Source organism: Pinus tabuliformis, chromosome 2_2 (genome assembly GCF_031772625.1).
Source record: "Pinus tabuliformis cultivar Carrire ecotype Pingquan chromosome 2_2, CPIR1, whole genome shotgun sequence".
NCBI lineage: Eukaryota > Viridiplantae > Streptophyta > Pinopsida > Pinales > Pinaceae > Pinus > Pinus tabuliformis.
This window is the reverse complement of record NC_142300.1, coordinates 853,013,049-853,035,102: the sequence shown is the minus strand read 5'-3', so window position 1 is coordinate 853,035,102 and position 22,054 is coordinate 853,013,049. Positions and strand designations below refer to the sequence as shown.

General features: G+C 39.9%; 1 protein-coding gene across 6 annotated transcripts in view; it reads right to left on the bottom strand.

The window, feature by feature from the left end:
- LOC149195650 (serine/arginine-rich SC35-like splicing factor SCL33) overlaps positions 1 to 21,725 on the bottom strand; it is a 109,726-nt gene extending 88,001 nt beyond the window's left edge. For 4 of the 6 annotated variants that reach the window (XM_089405382.1, XM_089405379.1, XM_089405383.1 and 1 more), the window contains exons 1-2: positions 21,411 to 21,725; positions 21,142 to 21,317 (exon numbers count right to left, since the gene is read on the bottom strand). Coding sequence is in view for 5 of the 6 variants with exons in the window: in XM_089405379.1 (XP_089261505.1) it covers positions 21,142 to 21,314 (173 nt within the window). In the remaining variant the exon portion in view is untranslated. The remainder of the gene's footprint in view (positions 1 to 21,141; positions 21,318 to 21,410) is intronic. The other 2 variants (XM_089405380.1, XM_089405381.1) reach the window with 2 other exon arrangements.
- Positions 21,726 to 22,054: the final 329 nt, after the last annotated feature.

Below are 22,054 nucleotides of genomic sequence, written 5' to 3'. Positions count from 1 at the left end.
CACATGATGGCACCCTAGCTGCACTTGGGACCTCAAAGGAGGATTTGAGGACGCTCCTCAAATTTTTCGATGATCCAGACATTCTCACACATTTGGACACCTAAATGCACCCTGGCATGGTATTTGGAGCCCTAAAAGGGCATGATGTCAACCTTTTCAGAGGCTACAACGCACACTTGTGGGAAATTATGGTATATTTTGTCATTAGCTAGTGGGTTGGCTTGTAACCCAAGTTCATTTGCATCAAATTTCATATTAGGGGCTTTATTAGGTAAAAATAACTTGAGGTAGACCTCATATAAATAGAGGTCACCTTCATTCCATTTCCATCATCACTTGTGGATCAATTCGGCCTTCTTAGAGATTTCGGCCTAGCTAAAATTTGTCTTTTATCTTGTGGAGATGTGATCTATTGTGGAGGTTTTCCTTATGGAGCTATTCTATTGTTTTGGAAATGTCATTTTGGAGCAATACAGGATTGGTTCATGCATTTTTCTTGTAAGTATTCTTTGTAGTGGAATATCTTTTATGGCTATTGCATGGAATGGATATTGTTAGTGTTTTTATGCACTAGTTATTATTAAAAAAAAATCTATGAAATCTTGGCAATGATATTGTGTGCAATTCCCTATTAGAATTTGTGTGACAATCCCATGAGTGATTCTTCATGTTCAGCTCTCCTCATTGACTTTGCTCCTTCATAAAATGATAGCTAGGATTTTAAACTAGGGTTTCTCAGTCCCTTACTCCATCCTAGGGTTTAGTCTTTTCTCCTAAGTAGATTCTCCCTTAGACTCCATCACCCAAGGTCAAGGCACTAGCCTTATTCACATGGTAAATCACACCTTAAATTACCTTTAAATCACATTCTTCCCTCCATTTCTTTATTTTCGGCCTCTTAAGGAAGCTCATTTAGCTAGGGTTGTAATATCCCATATGGATTAGTTGCCCAAGGGAGAATGAAATAGCCTATCCAACCCCGTAGGCTATAGTGTTTGATAAAGGGGGAAACCCATTATCTAATGTTTTGGGGCAACACTGGGTACATTTCGGGTAGTTGGGGCAGAAATCCCAAATTGGGGGCTACACTTGCAACCCCTCATATTTGATTAAGGAAGAAGCCCCATTAGGAATCTATAAATAAAGGAGAGATGAAATAATTTTATCATCATCAATATGGTTTGAATATCTTTGTTTCTTTGAGCTGAGGCTCCAAGGGTTTTAAGACCCCTTTTCCTTTGTCCAGTTTCGATGGAGGTGATCCCACCCTAGCCAGTCTCCACTGATTTTGGCGGTGCAAGATTCCACCCAAGTCAACCATCTTTTCTCATCATTCATCTGGTACATTACTCTAAGGAATTCTGTTAATTTTAGATAACAAGGGTATGTTCTATGCTTAAGAGAAATTTACTTCAATTTTTCTTATTAGCCCAATATCAATTTCCATATTAGCAATCACATTAACATGATAGTAAATGCAGATAGAACATAAATAAAAAGCAGAAGACAAGCCAAGACAAGAGGACACATTATTTGGCGGATGCCAGGGAAAAACCCCAATGTGGGGAAACCCTTTGATCAAGTCTTCTTATTATTCTTCAAAAGTCTAGCAAAGAGAGAGAGAGTACAATATACAAAGTTCACTTGCCCAAACACAGTCAAATCTGTCTAGTCAAACTCCACTCAACAAGATGCCCTAATCAAAAAGTCAATGCTGATCAAATCAGCAAAATACTTCTCCAAATCAGCTCGGGCAAACCCAGTCAATTCGGCCTCCAAGAACAATCTGAATCAGCCCAAAACAATCCTGAAGAAATCAGTCAAACTTGGTCAACGCCCAGTCAAACTTGCGGTCAACGCTGGTCATATAGCCTAGAAAACCTCGAAATTTGTGCCAAGAAATGTGACCTGCCCAAACAGAATTTCTCCCAAGAAACACAATCAAACAAGGTCAATTGTTGCTCGGTCAACACTGGTCAAACTTGTTGTACCTTGGTCAACCCAGAAAACATAAAAGTACAGTCAAACCTTCGCACGTGTGAAGGAGAGACGCTACCCAGAAATCTGTACGACCCAACCAGATGAGGAGAGAGAGACATATATGAGTGATGATGAGTGTCCAAATGAGGTAGATGCTCCTTCTATTCATATGCAACGTTGATAATGAAAAGACATGAATTTTGGGCTTCTGAGCCTACATTAGTTTGTTGGCCGACCTTGACAATTTGTCCATAAAAGAAATAAATTCATAATTCCATTTGTACATGTCAGAATGAGATGATCTTTAGATCAATCCTACACCTCTTGGAAAGAGGAATCCAATAAAAATATCAGCTTTGTCATATGAGTTGTCGAAGGTGGAGTTTGGCCCTAGTTCCCAAATTTAACACTCCCTCTCAACTAGGGAGAACTCCACCTGCCAAACCATCTATCAATCTATACCATCTCTAACATCCCTGCTATACTCTACTTTGAAGAAATAATTAAGAAGAAATGATCGAGTGTGTCATACCACTCTCCACTGACCCAAAGTCAGTCTCCATTGATCCCAGATCAATATCAAACATCCTAGCATAGGGAGTACAGTAGTACACAATGTGTCCAGCAGTAGTACTATGGTCCTTATCCTCATTTCCCTACTCATTGGCCAGATGAGAGGTACTTCCCATGAGTCCCAAACTACATGGGTAGGATGTATCGACAGCAGAAGGTGATCCACTCATCCTGCTCATATGCCATAGGAGAAGGTGAACTACTCATCCTGCTCATATGCCATAGGAGAAGGTGAACCACTCATCCTATGCATATCTCAACCATCATGGGATATCACAGAGGAAGGTGAACCACTCACCCTGTACATAGCGCACCACTAGGGGAAGGTGAACCACTCACTCTGTACACAACGCACCACTAGGGGAAGGTGAACCACTCACCCTATGGTTGCTCATCACTCCAAGAAGTACCCCAAACCCCCCGGATCTCCCAGAGCTCAATATCCAACTCAAACGAGACCCTCATAAGAGGGTCTCTCCACGACTCCAAGTTGTTCACGAAAGGTTAAGAATTTGACCTATCCCAAGGGCTTCATAAGAATACTTGCGACATAATTATCAGTGCCAATGTGATGGAGCCTTATTGCTCCTCGTTGTACCATATCCCAGATAAAGTGGTACCTGAATCAATATGCTTGGAGCGGTCATGAAACACGGGATTCTCAGAAAGACGAATCCCACTTTGGTTGTCGCAAAAGATCATAGTGGTATCAAACGGCACACTAAAGAGCTTCCTCAACCAAACAACTTCACACAAGAGGCCATACTAGCAACCATATATTCTCTCTCGACGATGCTCAAGGAAATTGATTTCTGCTTCCTGCTCATCCAGCGTATCGAAGCAAAACCTAGAGAGAAGCAGCATCCAAATGTGCCCTTACGATCCACCACACTTCCAGCCCAGTGAGCATCAGAATAACCATGGAGCCTCACATTCCCAGCAGTTTATCTCAGTGCATAGGTGATTGTGCCCCAAAGATATCTCAGAAGATTCTTGGCAGCAATCCAATGTATGTGATGAGGCTCGACCATAAACTGACTTAATGTATTCACTGCAAAGCATATGCCCGGATGGGAGTTCACCAAGAACATTAGGACCCACACGAGTTGACGATACTCAAAAGGATTTCCCAAATCGGGCCCAACGGCACTTCTGCATAACTTCTTTAAGTTAAGTTCCATTGGAGTAGTCACGGACTTACAATCCACCATTCCAAATCTTTCAAGTAACTTCATAATGTATTTTCCTTCAGAAAGGAAAATCTCACCTGGCTTTTGCCAGACCTCCAATCCTAAGAAATAATGCATCAATCCTAGATCCTTCATCTCGAACTCGGGAGCCAACTCCCTCTTACATTGATGAATAAGAGGGTCTGCACCTGTCAGAAAGAGATTGTCCACATAAAGTACCAAGATGAGAGGTCCATCATTCTCAACCTTAAAGTAAAGGTTTGGATCAGCTTCACTTCTTGTAAATCCCAACTTCATCAAATAGTTGTCGATCCTCTCATACCAAGCCCAGAGAGCTTGCTTCAACCCATAGAGGGCTTTCTTCAACTTACATACATGTGTTTGACGATCTTGAACTTCGAACCCCTCGGGTTGTTCTACATGGAGTTCCTCCTTAATTGAACCATGCAAGAAGGCAGTTTTGACATTCATCTAGTGTAGGTTCCATCCTTGTGAGGCAACAAGGGCTATGATCGAATAGATGGTGGTATATCGAGTAACAGGTGCAAATATTTCATCATAGTCCAAACCTTCCTTTTGAGAGAAGCCTCGAGCAACAACCCTGGCCTTGAACTTTGCAACACTTCCATCAGCGCCATGCTTGATCTTGTAAAGCCATTTTGAGGTGACAACGGATTTGTCCTTGGGTCTAAGTATCACATCCCAAACATCATTCTTCATAATCGACTCATACTCTTCGTTCATAGCATCCTTCCAAACTTGGTGCTTCACAGCTTCTTCAAATGTGCAAGGCTCAAATTGAACAATGGTGCTCATGGCAGCTAAGTACCCTTGGTACCTATTCGGCTTCTTACTTTCACGAAAAGTTCCCCTTGGAGCAATATGATTCTTGGCATCTTCGAGAGTTTCCCTAAGCCATGAGGGTCTCCTTTTTGAGGAGGAGGGCTCATGAGGAGGTGGATCAATGGGATCCATTGGTTCTTCAACATCGGGCATCAGCTCATCCTGCGGTTCTCCCTGCTTTCTTGTATCTGCTTCTTTGTCCTTCCTTGGAATAGGAAGGTTACTAATCTTCCCAAGGGCAGCATCTTCATCAAAGGTGACATCATGACTTATCTCCACTTCTCTTTGACCAGGCACATAGATTCTATATGCCTTTGAAGTTTCACTATAGCCCACAAATGTTCATTTCTTCCAAGATGCATCCAATTTGCTTCTCTTTTCTTTCGGCAAATAAAAATACACAGGGCTACCAAAAATTCTAAAGTGAGAAACATTAAGTTTCTTACCAGTGAAAACTTCTTCGAGAGCTTTGGAGTCAAGTGCTTGATGAGGTCATCGATTTTGTACATACACAGCAGTGTTGGCGGCTTTTGCCCATAGGAACTTCAAAAGGCTTTGATCACGAAGCATGGCATGAGTGGCTTCTATAATGGAACGATTCTTTATTTCAGCAACTCTATTTTGCTTGGGGGTGTATACGGTAGTAGTCTCCCTCTTAATGCCAACTTCTCTACAATAGTCATTGAATTCATTTGATTCATACTCGGTCCCATTATCGGTCCTCAATATTTTGCTCTTCTTCCCTGTTTGATTTTCGACCAAGGCTTTGAAAGAACGGAACCATGTGAACACTTCATCCTTCTTCTTCAAGAAATAAATGCAAGTTTTGGCAAAGAAGTCATCCAAAAAGATAGCATAATATAGATATCCTCCCAAAGATGTCACGAGCAACATACCAGATAGATCAGAATGAACCAATTGCAAAATGTCAGTAGCCTTGCTATCACTTGAGGGGAATGGTCCCCTTGTATGTTTTCCTTAAGCACATCCTTGACAAACACCTTCATGTTCTACTTTAAATTTGAGCCTACCTTTCACCATCTTCCTTACATCGGGTAGAGCCTTATAATGAAGATGAGCAAACCTTTGGTGCCATAATTCAGATTGAAGAGAAGTGTCGCAAGACATAGCTCCTAGTGGACTTCCTCCAACTTGATATAAGTTATCAACCACGAATCCAAGAGTAAATGCTTCTTTGAAATTTCTTTTCCAAACACGTACCTTTCCATCAATGAATGCCACCTTGAATCCTTTGTCTTCCATTGCCGAGATAGATACCAGGTTCTTCTTTAGATCAAGTACATATAGTACTTCTTGTAGATGAATGGTGTTACCTTGATTCAATTGAAGAGTAACATTCCCAACTCCCTTCACAAGATAGGTGGCATTGTCCCCAAGAATGATTTCCAAATTTGTATCATTTTCTATCAGATTTGAAAGAGCTTCCTTATACCCAGTGAAGTGCCTTGAGGCACCACTATCAATCAACCAATTTCCCAAGGTATCCGGAGGAGAGGCAGTAGAGAGGGCAAATATAAGATAAAATTATTTTTGCTTGTTATCTACAACATTAGATTCATCATACCTAGAGTTTCTCGATCTTTTGGGAGGTCGACCATTTGAGTAGCAGGAGCATTCCTTTTTCCTTTGTTGTTGAATCTGCCATTCCTTTGATTGTTGTTGCCCCTGAAATTGTTGTGGTTGTTGTTGTCATCATCCCGCGGTGTATCCCTTCTATTAGGATACTCCCTAACATAATGGCCAAACCTGTTACAAATGAAGCATCTTCCCTTCCTTCCATCTTTGAATCTCGGTCTTCCTTTACATTATTTCTTTGAACCTGCATTGTTCTTCTTTTAGCATGAGCGGAAAAAGCAGTAGGATCATTCCTATTTGAAGGCATATCTCTCTCCATCATCCTTGTCTCATCTTGAATACATCTAGTCAATAATTCATCAAAACATGGAATCCTGTCATTGTTGAGGATAGTAGTGTTGAACACATGCCATTCATGAGGGAGACCTCCAAGGGCAATGAGAGTGAGCTCCCTATCAACAATAACTTCTCCAATTGAAAGAAGATCATTTTTTATCTCGGTAATCCTCATGAAGTAGGATTGGATATCTTCACCTCTTCCCTTCTTTATGTCCTTCAAATTGTTTTTGAGAAAGAGCACTTGGTTTGCATTGCTAACTTTGAACATGCCAACCAACCTATCATACATCTCCTTAGATGTGTTTGAATCGGAGATGTATGCAACCAAATGCTTGTTAATAGAATCCCTGATGATCTTCTTAGCTTTGACTGCAGTGTAGTTGTGCCCACGGATCCAGATCCGCTCAAGAAATACTGCAGTAGTTGGTGGACAGGGTGTCAGACATCAGCAATGCAGAAAGAGATGTTACAAAACAGAGTGATGCTTCAGCAGGGTGCATTGCTAGAGCACATTCCTCGCTAAGAGTGAATGTTGATTTATGGTAGCATCAAATGTGCTCTAAGTCTCAACATTTGCAGGGAGGCTTAGACACGTGCATTGTGCATTCTCCAATACCCAAAAATCGTTTTGGGAAATTCCACCTGGAGACAGTTTTATTAACATAATTAATTATTTTTAATGAGACCCTAAGTCTAAACTTAGGAAATTAAAATAATTAATGAGTATTAATCTAAACTATGAGTGTAACTTCTAGAAGAAGACGAGGATCAAGCCAAAATGATCTAAGCCATTGATTAGAAGTTAATCTGGGTTGTTGGTTGTCCAAAAAAAAGATATAGGAAGAGGTTTGAGGGGTGCTTGGAAAACACACAGAGAGAAGATCAGAAGTTCGATTTTCTGAAACAAAGCAGCTGCGGGAGAGATTTTCGATAGTAATCTTTTGCAAAGAGGGGCAGGGATAGTATCTGAAGCGAGATCTTTCCCGGTCGGAGAATACTCAGTAGAGAAGGTAAAGAGAGATCCAACAGTGGCAGCGCAGAGCTAGAGAAGCTGGCGCAGAGGCAGCGCAGAAGCCAAGTGGAAATCTGACAATCAGCTGAAGGAACCGATTGCAGACGCCGGAAGCTGGGGTGTGAGTTCGAGAGGTGAAAATCGAATTTCCTGAGCAGCAAATTGATCAGCTGAAGGGGTGAAGTTGTCCCCAAAGGGTGTGACGCTGGGATGATGCAGTGACTGCACAGAGGCAGCCAGGGGAAGCTCATTTAGTGGCTGGATCAGCCAGGATTTCCAATGATAGTGTGAGGTAACCTCACTTATCTTTCTGTCAGTGATATTCTCTGTAACTGGATTGTCGGGAAGGCATCCAGAGATTGTATTCAGAAATTACTACTGCTTAATAATAAACCCTCAGCTGTTGCACTAGTTTTCCCACATTGGGTTTTTCCAGGGACATTTGTCCAAAAATAACTGTGTAGATGTGTTGTATCTCTTTCTTGTTCAGTTTCTTGTTTCCGCTTATAATTTAAATGGTGTAGACTGCAATGTATTAGTTTCGATATTTACTGTAGGAAACAATAAGTAACTTGATTCAGAAATTAACAAGTAGGAGAAACTTAATCAGTTGTTGCAATAGAAATTTGGGCATCCAAATTTTCACATGGTATCAGAGGTGCAGGTGAAGTAAGAGAGCAGAGCCAGAAGAACCTAGCGCTAAAAAGGAGGAGGGTTGAAGCGTTGCGTAGGCAGTAAATCGAATCCCCAAAGGGATTGCGCAGCCCAGGCCAAGAGGGCAAAATTTTCGAGGAAGGGCTCTCTCTGAGTGAGTCAACATAGAGGTAAGACTTCCAGATCGAAGTTTGCCAGTGTTAGAGGGAGCAGCGCAGAAGCTTCAGCAAAGAGATCTAGTGGGACATAGTTTTCTGCAAGCAGTTGATGGACAGAAAGACATCAAAGGGAAGAGAGAGACACGGTTGGGGGAATTCTTCCTCAGAGGACTTCCAGCCAAGGAGTCTGAATTCTCACTTGCTGAACAGCAGTGAAGAGAGGCGGTTCTACAAGTTCCAGCAGGGAGTGTGTAGGCCAGTCTAGTGCTACGTAGGGGAGAGAGGAGGTTATTCGACTTTTTTGTTTGGCAGGGATGGCAGCCAGTGGGTTGAGAGAACAGGATCAGTTGGATGGTGCATCCAACTATGTGATCTAGAAGGCAAGGATCCAGATCCGCTCAAGAAATACAAGGGAGAGATGGCAAAGACAAAGAGAATGATCCTCGACGGAGTGAAGGATCATGTGGTCTGTCACATCGCTGGCAGAGGGACTGCCAAGGAGATGTGGGATGCATTGTCAATGTTGTATCAAGGATCTTCCAAGCAACGAAAGATGTATTTAGAGTAGAAGATGAGATCTCTGCAGATGCAGAAGGGGGAGTGCATTGATCAGTTCCTCACTAAGCTTCAGGAGACCCGAGATGAGCTAGCTGTTGTGGGGTCAACACCTCAAGGTTCCGAGATGGTAAGATTGGTCCTAAATTCAATATCTGAGGAGTGGCAAGTTTTTGTCTAGAGTATCCTGGGCAGGGCGACTTTGCCACACTGAAATGACATGTGGGCAACTCTTAAGCAAGAGGAGCTGAGGAGAGACTTGGTCAAGTGTAAACTTGACGGAAGCAGCAGCAGTGGGTCAAAGCCCAAGGAGGAGGAAGAGAATGTAGCCCTCGTATCCAAGGGACAACAAGAGCAACAGAAGAAGAAGAAAGATGTTTTGAAGATCAAATGCTTCAGGTGTGGTGAATTCGGTCACTACGCAACACAGTGTCCTCTCAGGAAGAAGGACAAAGATGAGAAGCATGATCCGAAGGTTGCAGCCACGAAGATCAAGGAGGAGGAGTTCGCCATGACAGCCCAAGCATCTCCAAGAGGGAGGTGGGGTGATTTAGAGTTGTAGTTCGAAAGGACTGCAGATGGGCAGGATCCTTGAGGAGCCCACCTCTTGGATCAATTCCTTGCTACGGGAGCCCAAATCAGTAGTAGCAGGATGGACCGGTATCAGTTGGTGCATAGGAGTGTCGGAGTGATAGTTGCAGTGGCTAGGAGCAGCGCAGAGCAAAGTTGGCAACAGTGCAATTGGCACAGAGCAGAGGTTAGCAGCAGCGCAGAAGCTTCAAAGGGTCAGCGTAGAGACTAGCAACAATCAAACTCCAACACGAGATGCATCACACTGAAACCCAATTCAGTAATTTAGGATGCTTTTCCATTGCTGATGCAGTAGCAGTAGCAGTTGGAGAAGGTTGCAGTGTAGATGTAGTATTGGCAGTGGCAGTGCCAGCAGTAGCACGGATGCAGAATTGAGAGGGAGTTGCAGTACGGATGCAGTGTTGACAATGGCAAGGTCAACAGCAGTACAAATGCAGCATTTGCGCAGTAGTTGGTGGACAGGATGTCAGACATCAGCAGCGCAGAAGGAGATGTTACAGAACAGAGTGATGCTTCAGCAGGTTGCATTGCTAGAGCACATTCCTCGCTAAGAGGGAGTGTTGATTTCTGGTAGCATCAAACATGCTCCAAGTCTCAAAATTTGCAGGGAGGCTTAGGCACATGTATTCTCCAATACCCAAAAATCGTTTTGGGAAATTCCACCCGAAGACAGTTTTATTTAAATTAATTATTTTTAATGGGACCCCAAGTCTAAACTTAGGAAATTAAAATAATTAATGAGTATTAATCTAAATTGTGGGGGTAACTTCTAGAAGAAGATGAGGATCAAGCCAAAATGATCTAAGCCATTGATTAGAAGATAATATGAGTTGTTGGTCGTCCAACAGAAAGATATAAGAAGAGGCTTGAGGGGCACTTGGAGAACACACACAGAGAAGATCAGAAGTTCAATTTTCTGAAGCAGAGCAGCTGTCAAAGAGATTTTCGATAGTGATCTTTTGCAAAGAGGGGCAGGGATAGTATCTGAAGGGAGATCTTTCCTGGTCGAAGAATGCTCAATAGATAAGGTATAGAGAGATCCAGCAGTGGCAGCGCAGAGCTAGAAAGGCTGACACAAGGCCACACAGAGGCAGCGCAGAAGCCAAGTGGGAATCCGAAAATCAGCTGAAGGAATCGATTACAGAAACCAGAAGCCGATGTGTGAGTTCGGAAGGTGAAAATCGAATTTCTTGAGCATCAGATTGATCAGCTAAAGGGGTGACACTGTCCCCAAAGGGTGTGACGTTGGGATGACACAATGACTATGCAGAGGCAACCAGGGGAAGCTCATCTAGTGGCTAGATCAGCCAAGATTTCCAGTGACAGTGTGAGGTAACCTCACTTATCTTTCTGTCAGTGATATTCTCTGTAACTGGATTGCCGAGAAGGCATCCAGAGATTGTGTTTAGAAATTACTATTACTTAATAATAAACCCTCAGTTGTTGCACCAGTTCTCCCACATTGGATTTTTCCTGTTCAGTTTCTTGTTTCCGATTATAATTTAAACGGTGTAGACTGCAGTGTATTAGTTTAGATATTTACTGTAGGAAACAGTAAGTAACTTGATTCAGAAATTAACAAGTAGGAGAAACTTAATCAGTGGTTGCAGTAGAATTTTGAGCATCCAAATTTACACAATAAAGAAATCAAAATGATGAGGACTTTCAAAGCGATGCTTGCAAAGTTTGTAAGGGAGGTCCATGTTGAGTTTCTTGTAGTAGTTGTTGAGAGCGCTTGCAATGTGAAAAACACTGTAGCAATTAGTCAAAGTATGGTTGATTGTCATGTGGTTGTTGATCAAAGTGTCCGCAAGTTGGACGCTATTGCAGTTGTTGATGCATGCACCAACATCGGAAAGTCTAAAGGTCAGGAGGATGCATTGGAGGAATGTTCTATAGGGACAGTCTCGAAAGTTGCCAATGATGATTGTGATGAATAAGATGATGAACATATTTCTCATACAGGAAAGAAGATGGATGGGCAGAGAAGCTTTCTCAGTCCTATTGTGATAGCAAGTGCCACTCCCTATTCTCATGCATTAACCGTGGATTTGGAGCTAGGTGAAATGCCAGTTGGAATCAATGCTAACTGCTTTCAAAATACGTCAGTCCAAATCAATGAAAGTCGAAGGCAAGAAGTGCTCTTTTTCTAGTCCAACGAAAATAGTCTTGTAGAGGAGTTTGAATCTAAGAAGGCTTCCAGAGTTGATACTCTTATTGCTAAGTTAAAGGAAATTGCCACAAGTACTACATTAGGGACTGACTATGCCCTGGTTGTATCTATTGGAGAAAATGACAGTGGGACAGAAACAAGAGTTACTCAACAAGATCAAAATGTTGAGAGACATGATATTATGAATACTGTTTGCCATCGTTTTAGTGGAAAAAAGGCAATGGCAATGTTGTAGTAGAAGTTGGTGTTATGCATGATGAAATTCCTTTAAATAACATGGGTAGCAAGGAAATAGTTGAAGATCATCTTGCAGATGCAGCTGCAAAAGGTTCTATAAGAAGTGTTATTTCGATTGGATCTTCTAAGAAGAAACAGCATCTCTCTAATGTTTGTTCAAAAGGTTCTGAGAGTGTTTTCAGTGAATTCTCAGATGCTGGTCCTATGATCAATGATGAGATCTGTAATGTAGATTCTGGAGGCAAGAAACTGATGCGTACAAATATTGTTGATAAAGGATCAGGCATAGGTAAGTGTTGTTCTTCTGATGCAATAGATATTGGTGTGTGGACAAGAAAAAAGCTTGCATCTAATAATAGGGATAAAAGCCTACAGATCGTTGGATCCATCTCCCACATTACCATATCCATCAACAAGCGATGTGAATGATGCATCCAAGGATAGGAGTTCACTCAGATTAAAGAGACTATCTAGTGCTGCTGCATGCAGTTTAGCTGAGAAAGAACAGAACGTCCAGACTATTGCAAGAAGTGGCAAGCTAGAAAAAAGGCAGAGGACAATGAAATGGAAATGATTGGATGCTATTGCAACTAATGTGGAAAATAATAGTAAAATGTCTTTACCCTTAAGCCATTCAAAGATCTTGAACGATACCTTCCTTCCTTCTACTCAAGTAATGAAATCAACTGAAATGCAATTTGATACAGCAAATGTTTCTTCTACTCCTACAAGGGAAAACAACCAGTATTGGTATCTAGGAATCCTTTACAATATAAGCAAAATGCACAAAGGTTTCAAGAAGATGGAAGGAAAGAGGAGTCAGTGCAACAAATACAGCCTAAGGATGATTATAATCAACAGGTAATAAGCGCAATTTGCCCTAACAACCAGTGTTGATAATATTGACATTGGCAAAATATCGGCGAGGGTCCTAAAAACATCTTCTCGGCAATATTGGCAAAAATATTTGCAAAATATCGGAAAATATCAACAAACATTAAAAAATGCATAATATATTCATTTTTTCAGATTTTTTTTTCAAATTAAAAATATAGGCAAGAGGGTGCTCACCTGGCGATACATTAGGTCGTTGCGCAATATTTCGATGATATTTTGAAAATATTGCGATATTTTGAAAATATCGCGATATTTTCCAGCCAATATTTTGTTTCCCCAAAAAAAAGGCACTATATTCAAGATATTTCGCGAAATATCGTCGATATTATCAACACTGCTAACATCAACTATCACTCAGTACCTAAAGAAGAGGAATATGAACCCCAATTTATTGGTGAAGGGTGTGCGAATGAAGAAACTGTTGGAACAAGAAAAATAGTGATAGAAGATGCAGGGTCGAGAACAGAATTTGCCTCAGCAATAGCATATATTTGTACTCTTAACCTAGGGTTGATCTATGAATCAATAAATGAAGGCAGTGGCTATTGCAGGGCGACAACCCTCACCAGCATTTTAGTTAGTAGACTGCAAGAACTAAAGAAGGATGTTGTAAAGATTGAAGAGGAGTTTTCATTCTTGGAGATTGAAGGGCAAATTTTGCAACATCTAAGTTTAGCATTGCTTAGAGACAAGCAATGTTGGGAAGGGAGGATGTGAAAATTTCTAACCTGAAATTCTACTGCAGTAACTGATTTATTTCTCCTACTTATTTTCCACAATAAGATATTTTGAAAATATTGCGATATTTTGAAAATATCACGATATTTTCCAGCCAATATTTTGTTTCCCCAAAAAAAAGTCACTATATTCAAGATATTTTGTGAAATATCGTCGATATTATCAACACTGCTAACATCAACTATCACTCAGTACCTAAAGAAGAGGAATATGAACCCCAATTTATTGGTGAAGGGTGTGCAAATGAAGAAACTGTTGGAACAAGAAAAATAGTGATGGAAGATGCAGGGTCGAGAACAGAATTTGCCTCAGCAATAGCATATATTTGTACTCTTAACCTAGGGTTGATCTATGAATCAATAAATGAAGGCAATGACTATTGCAGGGCGACATCCCTCACCAGCATTTTAGTTAGTGGACTGCAAGAACTAAAGAAGGATGTTGTAAAGATTGAAGAGGAGTTTTCATTCTTGGAGATTGAAGGGCAAATTTTGCAACATCTATGTTTAGCATTGCTTAGAGACAAGCAATGTTAGGAAGGGAGGATGTGAAAATTTCTAACCTGAAATTCTACTGCAGTAACTGATTTATTTCTCCTACTTATTTTCCACAATAAGTTATTTACAAAACCCTTCAGTAAACATTAAAATAGATTCTACTGCAATTATCACATAATAGCATAGAGAAAATAACAGTGATATACAAGCACAAGAATCAATCACATCAACATAGTGATTTTTGGACAACTGTCCCCAGAAAAACCCAATGCAAGAAAACCGGTGCAGCAGATGAGGGTTTATTTATTAATCTTCAACAACAATCTCTTTACAAAGGAAGATTCTATAGAATACTTAGACACTTCTGAGAGAAAACAACTAAGACAATTTTTCTCCTCCTCCTGGAGAAGTTCTGACACCCTAGAGACCCTCTATACTCCTCTGCGTCTCCAGCTGCGTTGTCTCATTGCTCTTCCCTCTGCATTGTCTCTCAGATGCTCTGCACCACCTCTTCCTCGGCCTCTGACTGATGTTGATACCCTCCTCTTCCTTCACCCTGCTACTCTCCCTCTGAAATCGAACTTCTTCTCCTTGAGAATCGATTTCCCTCAAGTTACTGAGTATTTGCCCAGTGTGTCTCCAAATGACTCTCAAGTCTTCTCTTATACTTTTCTTGTTGATGAATCAATGGCCGAGATTAAGTCCTTAATCAATGGCTAAGATTAAAACAGACTTGATCCTCGTCTCTTAGAAGTTTCTCACCCATATATTTATTAATACCCATTAATATTTTTATTTTCCTAACTTTAGACTTAGGACCCCATTAAAAATATTAATTATTTTAATAACTCATCATCCGGGTGGAATTTCTCTAAATGATTTATGGGTTTTGGAGATCTCGTGGATATTAGCCCCTCCACAAAATTTCGGAACTAGATCACATCCGATGCTACCCAAAATCAACAGAGGATTGTAATGTCCCCTATGGACTAGTTGCCCAAGGGAGGGAAAAATAGCATATCCAACCCCGTAGGCTATAGTCTTTGATAAAGGGGGGGACCCATTTTTCAATGTTTTGAGGCAACAATGGGTAAATTTGGGGTAGTTGGGGCAAAAAGCCCAAATTAGGGGCTATACTTGCAACCCCTCACATTTGATTAGGGAAGAAAAACCCCATGAGAAATCAATAAATAAAGGAGAGATGAAATCATTTATCATCATCAATTTAGATTGAATATCTTTGTTTCTTTGAGTTAAGGCTCTTAGGGTATTAAGACCCCTTTTCCTTTCTCTAGTTTCAGTGGAAGTGATTCCACCCTAGCTAGTCTCTACTTGGTGAAAGATTCCACCCTAGTCAACCATCTTTTCTCATCATTCTTCTCGTACATTACTTTAAGGAATTGTCATCTGGTTTGACATTCAAGAAAGTGATTTCGTGGGTTGTTGGCTGATGGTATTTTCTGTTTATGGCTATTGTCTAAGACAGCGAGCAGCTTGGAGTATTGTAGGAGCAGCAGAGTGAAGTAACGGCCTTTTTTTGGCACCCGCCTGTGACAGAATAGGGCCACAGCTGCAAGACCACAGGGCTTGGGAGGCAGATTGATACTGGCACTAACTTGAAATAGTGAGGCAGTCTGGTCTGAACAGCAAATAATAGAACCAAAGCAAGAGTAGCAGATGAAAACTCGGAGCAAGTTCGTAGCAGGAGTTAGACAGAGAGCAATTAATTAGTTTAGTAACCATAGACTTGAACAGTGTTAGTTATAGTTAGAATGTTGATCTATTATTAACAATACAATCATAATTATACTAGTGAACCATTGGTAGAATAAGTTTAACGTTCATTGGGCAATCAACCCTAATTTAGTGTGGTTTGTTGAAGAATTATATCGCTGTTGAAAGTCTTTATATTTGTGCATTACATAGAAGAATACCTGTTGTCATATGAATGTGCATTGTTGTTGTATGTAAGATTCCCACTTAGAATTGACCAAAAAGACCACTGAGTTGTCTGACTTAATAGGGACTTTTCCAGTGAGGACTTTTGTCAAACAGTTTGATGGCAAGTTGTTGTAAGTGCACTTTCAATAGTTTTCAGAGAATTAATGATACACAGTGATAAGAAAATGCATTCAATTACTTCTTAATCAGAAATATATTATGTTCTTCAATCTCAGAACCAATCACACCACCCTTGTGCACATTATAACAGCCAATAACAATATTTTTTATCGCTGGAAATAACCCAGAAATACTAGCAATATGCACTTTAAATTTCTGAACTGATAAATATAAATGTACAATGCATGAATAGATGGGAATCTGGTGTTTGCTTCAGCACTTTGATACCACAGGACATATCCCAAGATGAAAGTTATACCCTTTAACGTTCAGCCCAGAAACACTGTCAATGAACAGCTCCACAACAGGGACTTGTCCTCATTGAATAATGACAAAAGACCATACGCTGTCCAGCAAGGAGTGGCCAATCTCTGAAATTATATAGTAGTTTGTCCTCTGGTATATTATATAAAATATGGATGGCCGCCCCATCAATCTTCAGCTTAAAAATCAGTATACAACAGCGATATTCCAGCAAGAGATTCGACCTGGAATGACTATGGAATATGAAGGCACGCACAGCAAATAAGAGTGAGATTGTCCCTTAATCAACAACAGCTAAATAACCCCCCAAAGATTGATGATTTGGTCCCTTCTTAGGTCTGATATGGCTCACAGAAAACGCAGTCTTTGATCTGATAAATAATATCCCCTATGCATATACTTCAGGGACTCCATCTCTGCAAGTAAATACGCTGTCCCTTTATGTAGAACTCGTCCAACTTGGGAAGGAAACCCACAACCAACATTGGAAGCCTCTCTCAGCGAACAAATAAGAGAGACTCAACCCAAATAAACAGTGAACTCAGCCTGCCTCAAGGTTGAGGAGCTTGACCCAGTTGCCACTCAGACCAACCAGCAAATAAGCTAGGTGACTCAACCTTCTAGATGGGAAACTTGTCTAGCAAGGTAAATCTCAAAATTTAGCCACTCAAACGAACCAGCAAATAAGCTAGGTGACTCAACCTTCTAGATGGGAAACTTGTCTAGCAAGGTAAATCTCAAAATTTAGCCTCTCTACCACTGGAAATCGACCCCACTTTATGGCAGACTTTGGCTCTTTCCATAATGCATTCTCAGCCTGTAAAGAGGATGGAAAACACAATATTAAAAAATAGAATGGATTGATGGCACCTTTACTTCAATATATTATCTAGATCTTATTTTCCTTTGAAACCCAACAGTGAAATCTGAGTGTTTCTACTCTCTCAAACCAACTAGGGTGTCTAGTTTCAACATCGAAGCTAGCTATGGCCGCTAGGGTTTCTCAAACCCTAAACTTCTTCTCCAAAACTTTCCAAGAGCTTCTTTCCTCAAAATGCAAGTGTAAGAATGATGAGAGACTCCCTCATTTCCTTTTTTATAACTCACTTATCTTTTCCCTCCAATTAAAATATTAGCACATTTTCTATCTTTATTTAATAAATTGATTTTTATTAACTAATTAAAGCCACTTTTAACCTCGAAAAATGCTTAATTAGCCTCCATGGCCACACCAACCACCCAAAGCCTTTTTGTATCATTCTACCCTATAAATATTTTCACCGTGATTTCAACGAGCTATTACACTAAGGTTTTTTGTTCTCCATTGAAGCGCAATGATGAAATCTGTGTGATTCCACTCTTTCAAACCAACTAAGGTGTCAAGTTTCAACACCAAAGCTAGCTATGGCGGACAGGGTTTCTCAAACCCTAAGTTTCTTCTCCAAAACTCTCCAAGAGCTCCTTTCCTGAAAACTTTTAGTGTAAGAATGAGGAGAGACCCTCTCATTTCCCTTTTTATAACTCACTTACCTTTTCCCTCCAATTAAAATATTAAAAGCACTTTTCTTTTCTTTATTTAATAAAGTGATTTTTATTAACTAATTAAAACCACTTTTAACCCCGGAAAATGCTTAATTCACTTCCATGGACACACCGACCACCCAAAGCCTCATTTTATCATTTTGCCCTATAGATATTTTCGCCCCAATTTCAACGAGCTATTACACTAAGATGTTTCTCCGCTCAATCAACCTGAAACAACACTTTAAGCATTATTAATTAAAATATGCCCGTTAATAACTCTATCTTATGAAAATTGTCGGAATGCATTGGAACCACAAGCGAGTCGTGTGGAACTGATCCTAATGATGAAATATGTTAAGCAATCCCAATCGGACCCATAAAACTCCTCTAAAACCCTCTGGCCTGCCAATGGAGTAAATTAGTAATCCCGCTCCTATGACTAGGCTAACACAAACTCTTGAAATCCCTCCTAACCACATCACAAGGTAATCCAAAATTTGGGGACATTACATTGTACAATCCGTTTTTGATTTATTGGAAACCCTAGTCAAAATAGAACCCTAAGGGCAAAAATACCCTTGAGACATTACAAGGGTTAGAATTAGAATTCAACTAGCGTTAATGTGTTGCCTTGTGGAGGGATTCAACACTTGGTTGTGAGGTCATTTCCTTAGAATCAACCTCTTCACGTGGCTAATTCTTCTATTTTAGGGCTAACGTCTTATGCCCTAGGTAATTTTTGCCCTAGCTAAAGCCCTAGTCTTAACTTAGGCTTCAACTTGGGGCTTATAAAAGGCTTGTAGTTCCAAAAGGTGATCGTATCTATTCATTCATGCCTTTTCTTGGACTTTGTGCACCTAGGTAAGCCTACTGACCTTGCCTATACACTAACCCTAGTTCACTTTGTGCCCTAGATAAGTCTTTGGGAGGGTACGCATTGCTTTATTTGAGCTAGTTGAGCCTTGTTCTTAAGTAGGGTATCTCTCCTGAGTCCTAAGCCTATCCTTGTCAACTTTAACCCTTAGACTTGATATACCCTTTAGATGACCTAAAATAAAGAAGCCTCCCTTGTGGTGAAAGTCCACTAAAGAGTAGGAGGTAATGGTTGTGGTGATAGTCGACCACACCTCATAGCGTTGTCACTTAGTCTAGCTCTTGCCTTGTGAGCTCCCCTCACAAGACCTGCTAGATTTTGAGGCAACAGGCTCAACTGAGAAAATGCATAACACAAATAAACCTAAATCTAATCCAGGAGATTTTCCCTAGATCAATGCTCGAACTTCTCTGCATATTTCGATCTCTAGCCTCTTTGAACTCCCTCGGACCCAACACATTACTCTTTAGATGCCTCTCTCAATCTTTTATTGTTGTAGTGTGTCTTTCTCCTCTCCTTAGCCTTGCTTTTATAACTTTATATTGACCTAAATCCCTAACCCTAACCCTAATCTCCAAAGTGATTAATTGTCGAGATTAGATCTCGCCTCACTTAAGATCAATGGTTAAGATTAAAACTTATTCACTAAAGTAATTTATTTACTTTTCCTAAGTTTCTTTTAGCTCAATAAGTCAACATAATAATATGTGTTTTTTTCTAAGTTAGACTTAGGCTAAGTTACATTAGCAATCTTGCTCACACTAGAGCAGGTGACTAACGAGATTGTGGGCAACTTCTGCATGCCTAAAAACAAGACCTATGCAAAAGTACCTGCCTGAGAGCTACAAACATCAACACAAATGCATATAGGAATTGATGCAATCATGGAATCTGGCTTAAGGGGTCTTTCTTACTTAAATTTGATCTTACCCTTGTAGGAGTTAGGGAGGTGCACACTAGGTATGGTTGGCAAACCAATTGAAACTACCCCACAATCCCAAGGTTGGTTGTCGGCACAGGAAATAAGGTTAAATGATGAGATGAGTTAGGATGGAAATCCTTTCTAACTGAAATGAGAAGAGGCCATATAAGGTTGAGTGGGGATACCAACAATTTAGTATGGGCAATGAATAAGATCGAGGGTGATTACACTACAAAGTTCGACTATCTATTTCTACAACCCCTCAGCCCTACTAAGATCAGATGGTGGCAGTCAAAATTGTGGAAGGCTAAGGCTCCACCTAAGAGTACATTGTTCATATTGTGGAAGGCTAAGGCTCCACCTAAGAGTACATTGTTCATGTGGTTGATCCTCAATAAGAGAGTATTGATTTGGGAAATACTTCAATGGAGGAACAAGATTGGCCTTGGAAGGTGTTCATTGTGTAAAGCAAATGAGGAGACTTACACTCATCTTTTCTTGTCTCGTCCATTCTCTATGCATGTTTGAAAGGATTTGGAGACTTGATTGGGTTCTCAGGATTTATGGTAGACTTACACTCATCTATGCACGTCTGGAAGGATTTGGAGACTTGATTGGGTTCTCAAGATTTATGGTGTAAAGATACAGTGGATATGAATTTCCAAGAGTAGTTTATAAGAAGAGGATTTAAGTTTTTTAATGTAGTTTCCTTCTTAATAACTTAGGGAATATGGCTGGCCCATAATTTTAGTTTATTTGAAGCATTATCAACAAAAATATTGAAGGAAAACAATATATGACTTGAATATTCAGAATTTTGACAAACTTTATAAGCAAAAGATTGAAGCAAGCAATTAAAAAAAAAATGAATTTTAAACTTCAAGGAAGTAGAACGGCTTATCAATGTTTCCACTTAAACCAAACTACAACAATTTGAAGGACAAAAATAAAATAAAATATTTTTAACTCGTCCCATTAAAAAGTACAGGACCTTTCTAAATTTCTGAAGTTTGTATATCTCTGACAGAAAGGAGAAAAAATAAAAGGGGTAATTTTTTCATAGGCACTTAAATCCTGCGAAAATTAGAGTCGATCTTCACAAAGAAGGTTCAAAAGCACTGTATGTTAAGAAGAAATTGGCATATATTACCTTTAAAACTGGTTATGCATATTTCTATGTAAATCTTGCAAAGAAGGGGTTAGGTTATTTTGGTAAATATATTCAACATGGAATATTTTTCAAGAAGGTTCAAAAGCCAACCATTATACTCTGTTAAGAACAAATTGGCATATATTACCTTTAAAACTGGTTAAATTTCACAGCCTATTGGCCGGTTTTACCTTAAAACCTCTTTCAAATTTTGCAATCTTTAAACAAGTGGAATTGTCAAGAAAAAAAACACCTGCAATCCCGACGTATATTACGAACAAACAGACTTGTAGGACCGTCCCTCGACCGACGACCATATCGACCCCTCGGATTAGGGCTACGGCTTCTTCTACAGTAATACCCTCCTGAAGGAGGGACGAAACTCGGGCTTCTATACTCCATTTTTTTACTCTGAAACCTATTCATAACCTGAATCAATACTTTAGAAATATATACATCAATTATAAAATTAAATTTATCACATTGGAAATCTGAAACTACACGGACATTGACGGAACTCACCTGCAAAAATTGCTTCAGTGAGGATATAACCAGAGTCCGCTACTTAAACAAGAGCAGATACAGAGGATATGCGAAGAACTGGGCTGAGGTAACCCAGCTCACTATTTACGAGAGTGGTTAAAGAACTCCTTTGAAAACTCAGGGTTCGTTCCAGAAGCTTTCCGAGCTTCAATGGGCTGGTTACACATGAAATATAGATGTGCACGTTCCTTTGAAGGATACATGCATAGAATATACAACAAACATCGTATTCGTAAGGGATAGCAATTCTGAGCGGTCACTCTTTCGGGTTGTTTATTTTGGCAGAAGTGTGATGTGGAGTCTTTCATGTTGGTTATATATATGAAACCTGAATTAGTTGAAAATTTAAGAATTAGTTGAAATTTGGAGATTAAATATTCAAACATTAATTAGAGAATTTGAAAGAAAAAAAATGAATAGTAAATATATTCATCTATATTTATATTTGTATTATGAAATTAAATATGACAAAATTAAATGAATTAGATCCCAGAATTAGGGATTAATAAGATGAAGGGGATTGGTAAATTCACAAAAATTTTATTATTAATCAGATTAAACGAGAATTCGTAAAAAAAGGAAATTGTATTTTAATTAGTGAAGAAATTAAGAATTCGCTGAAA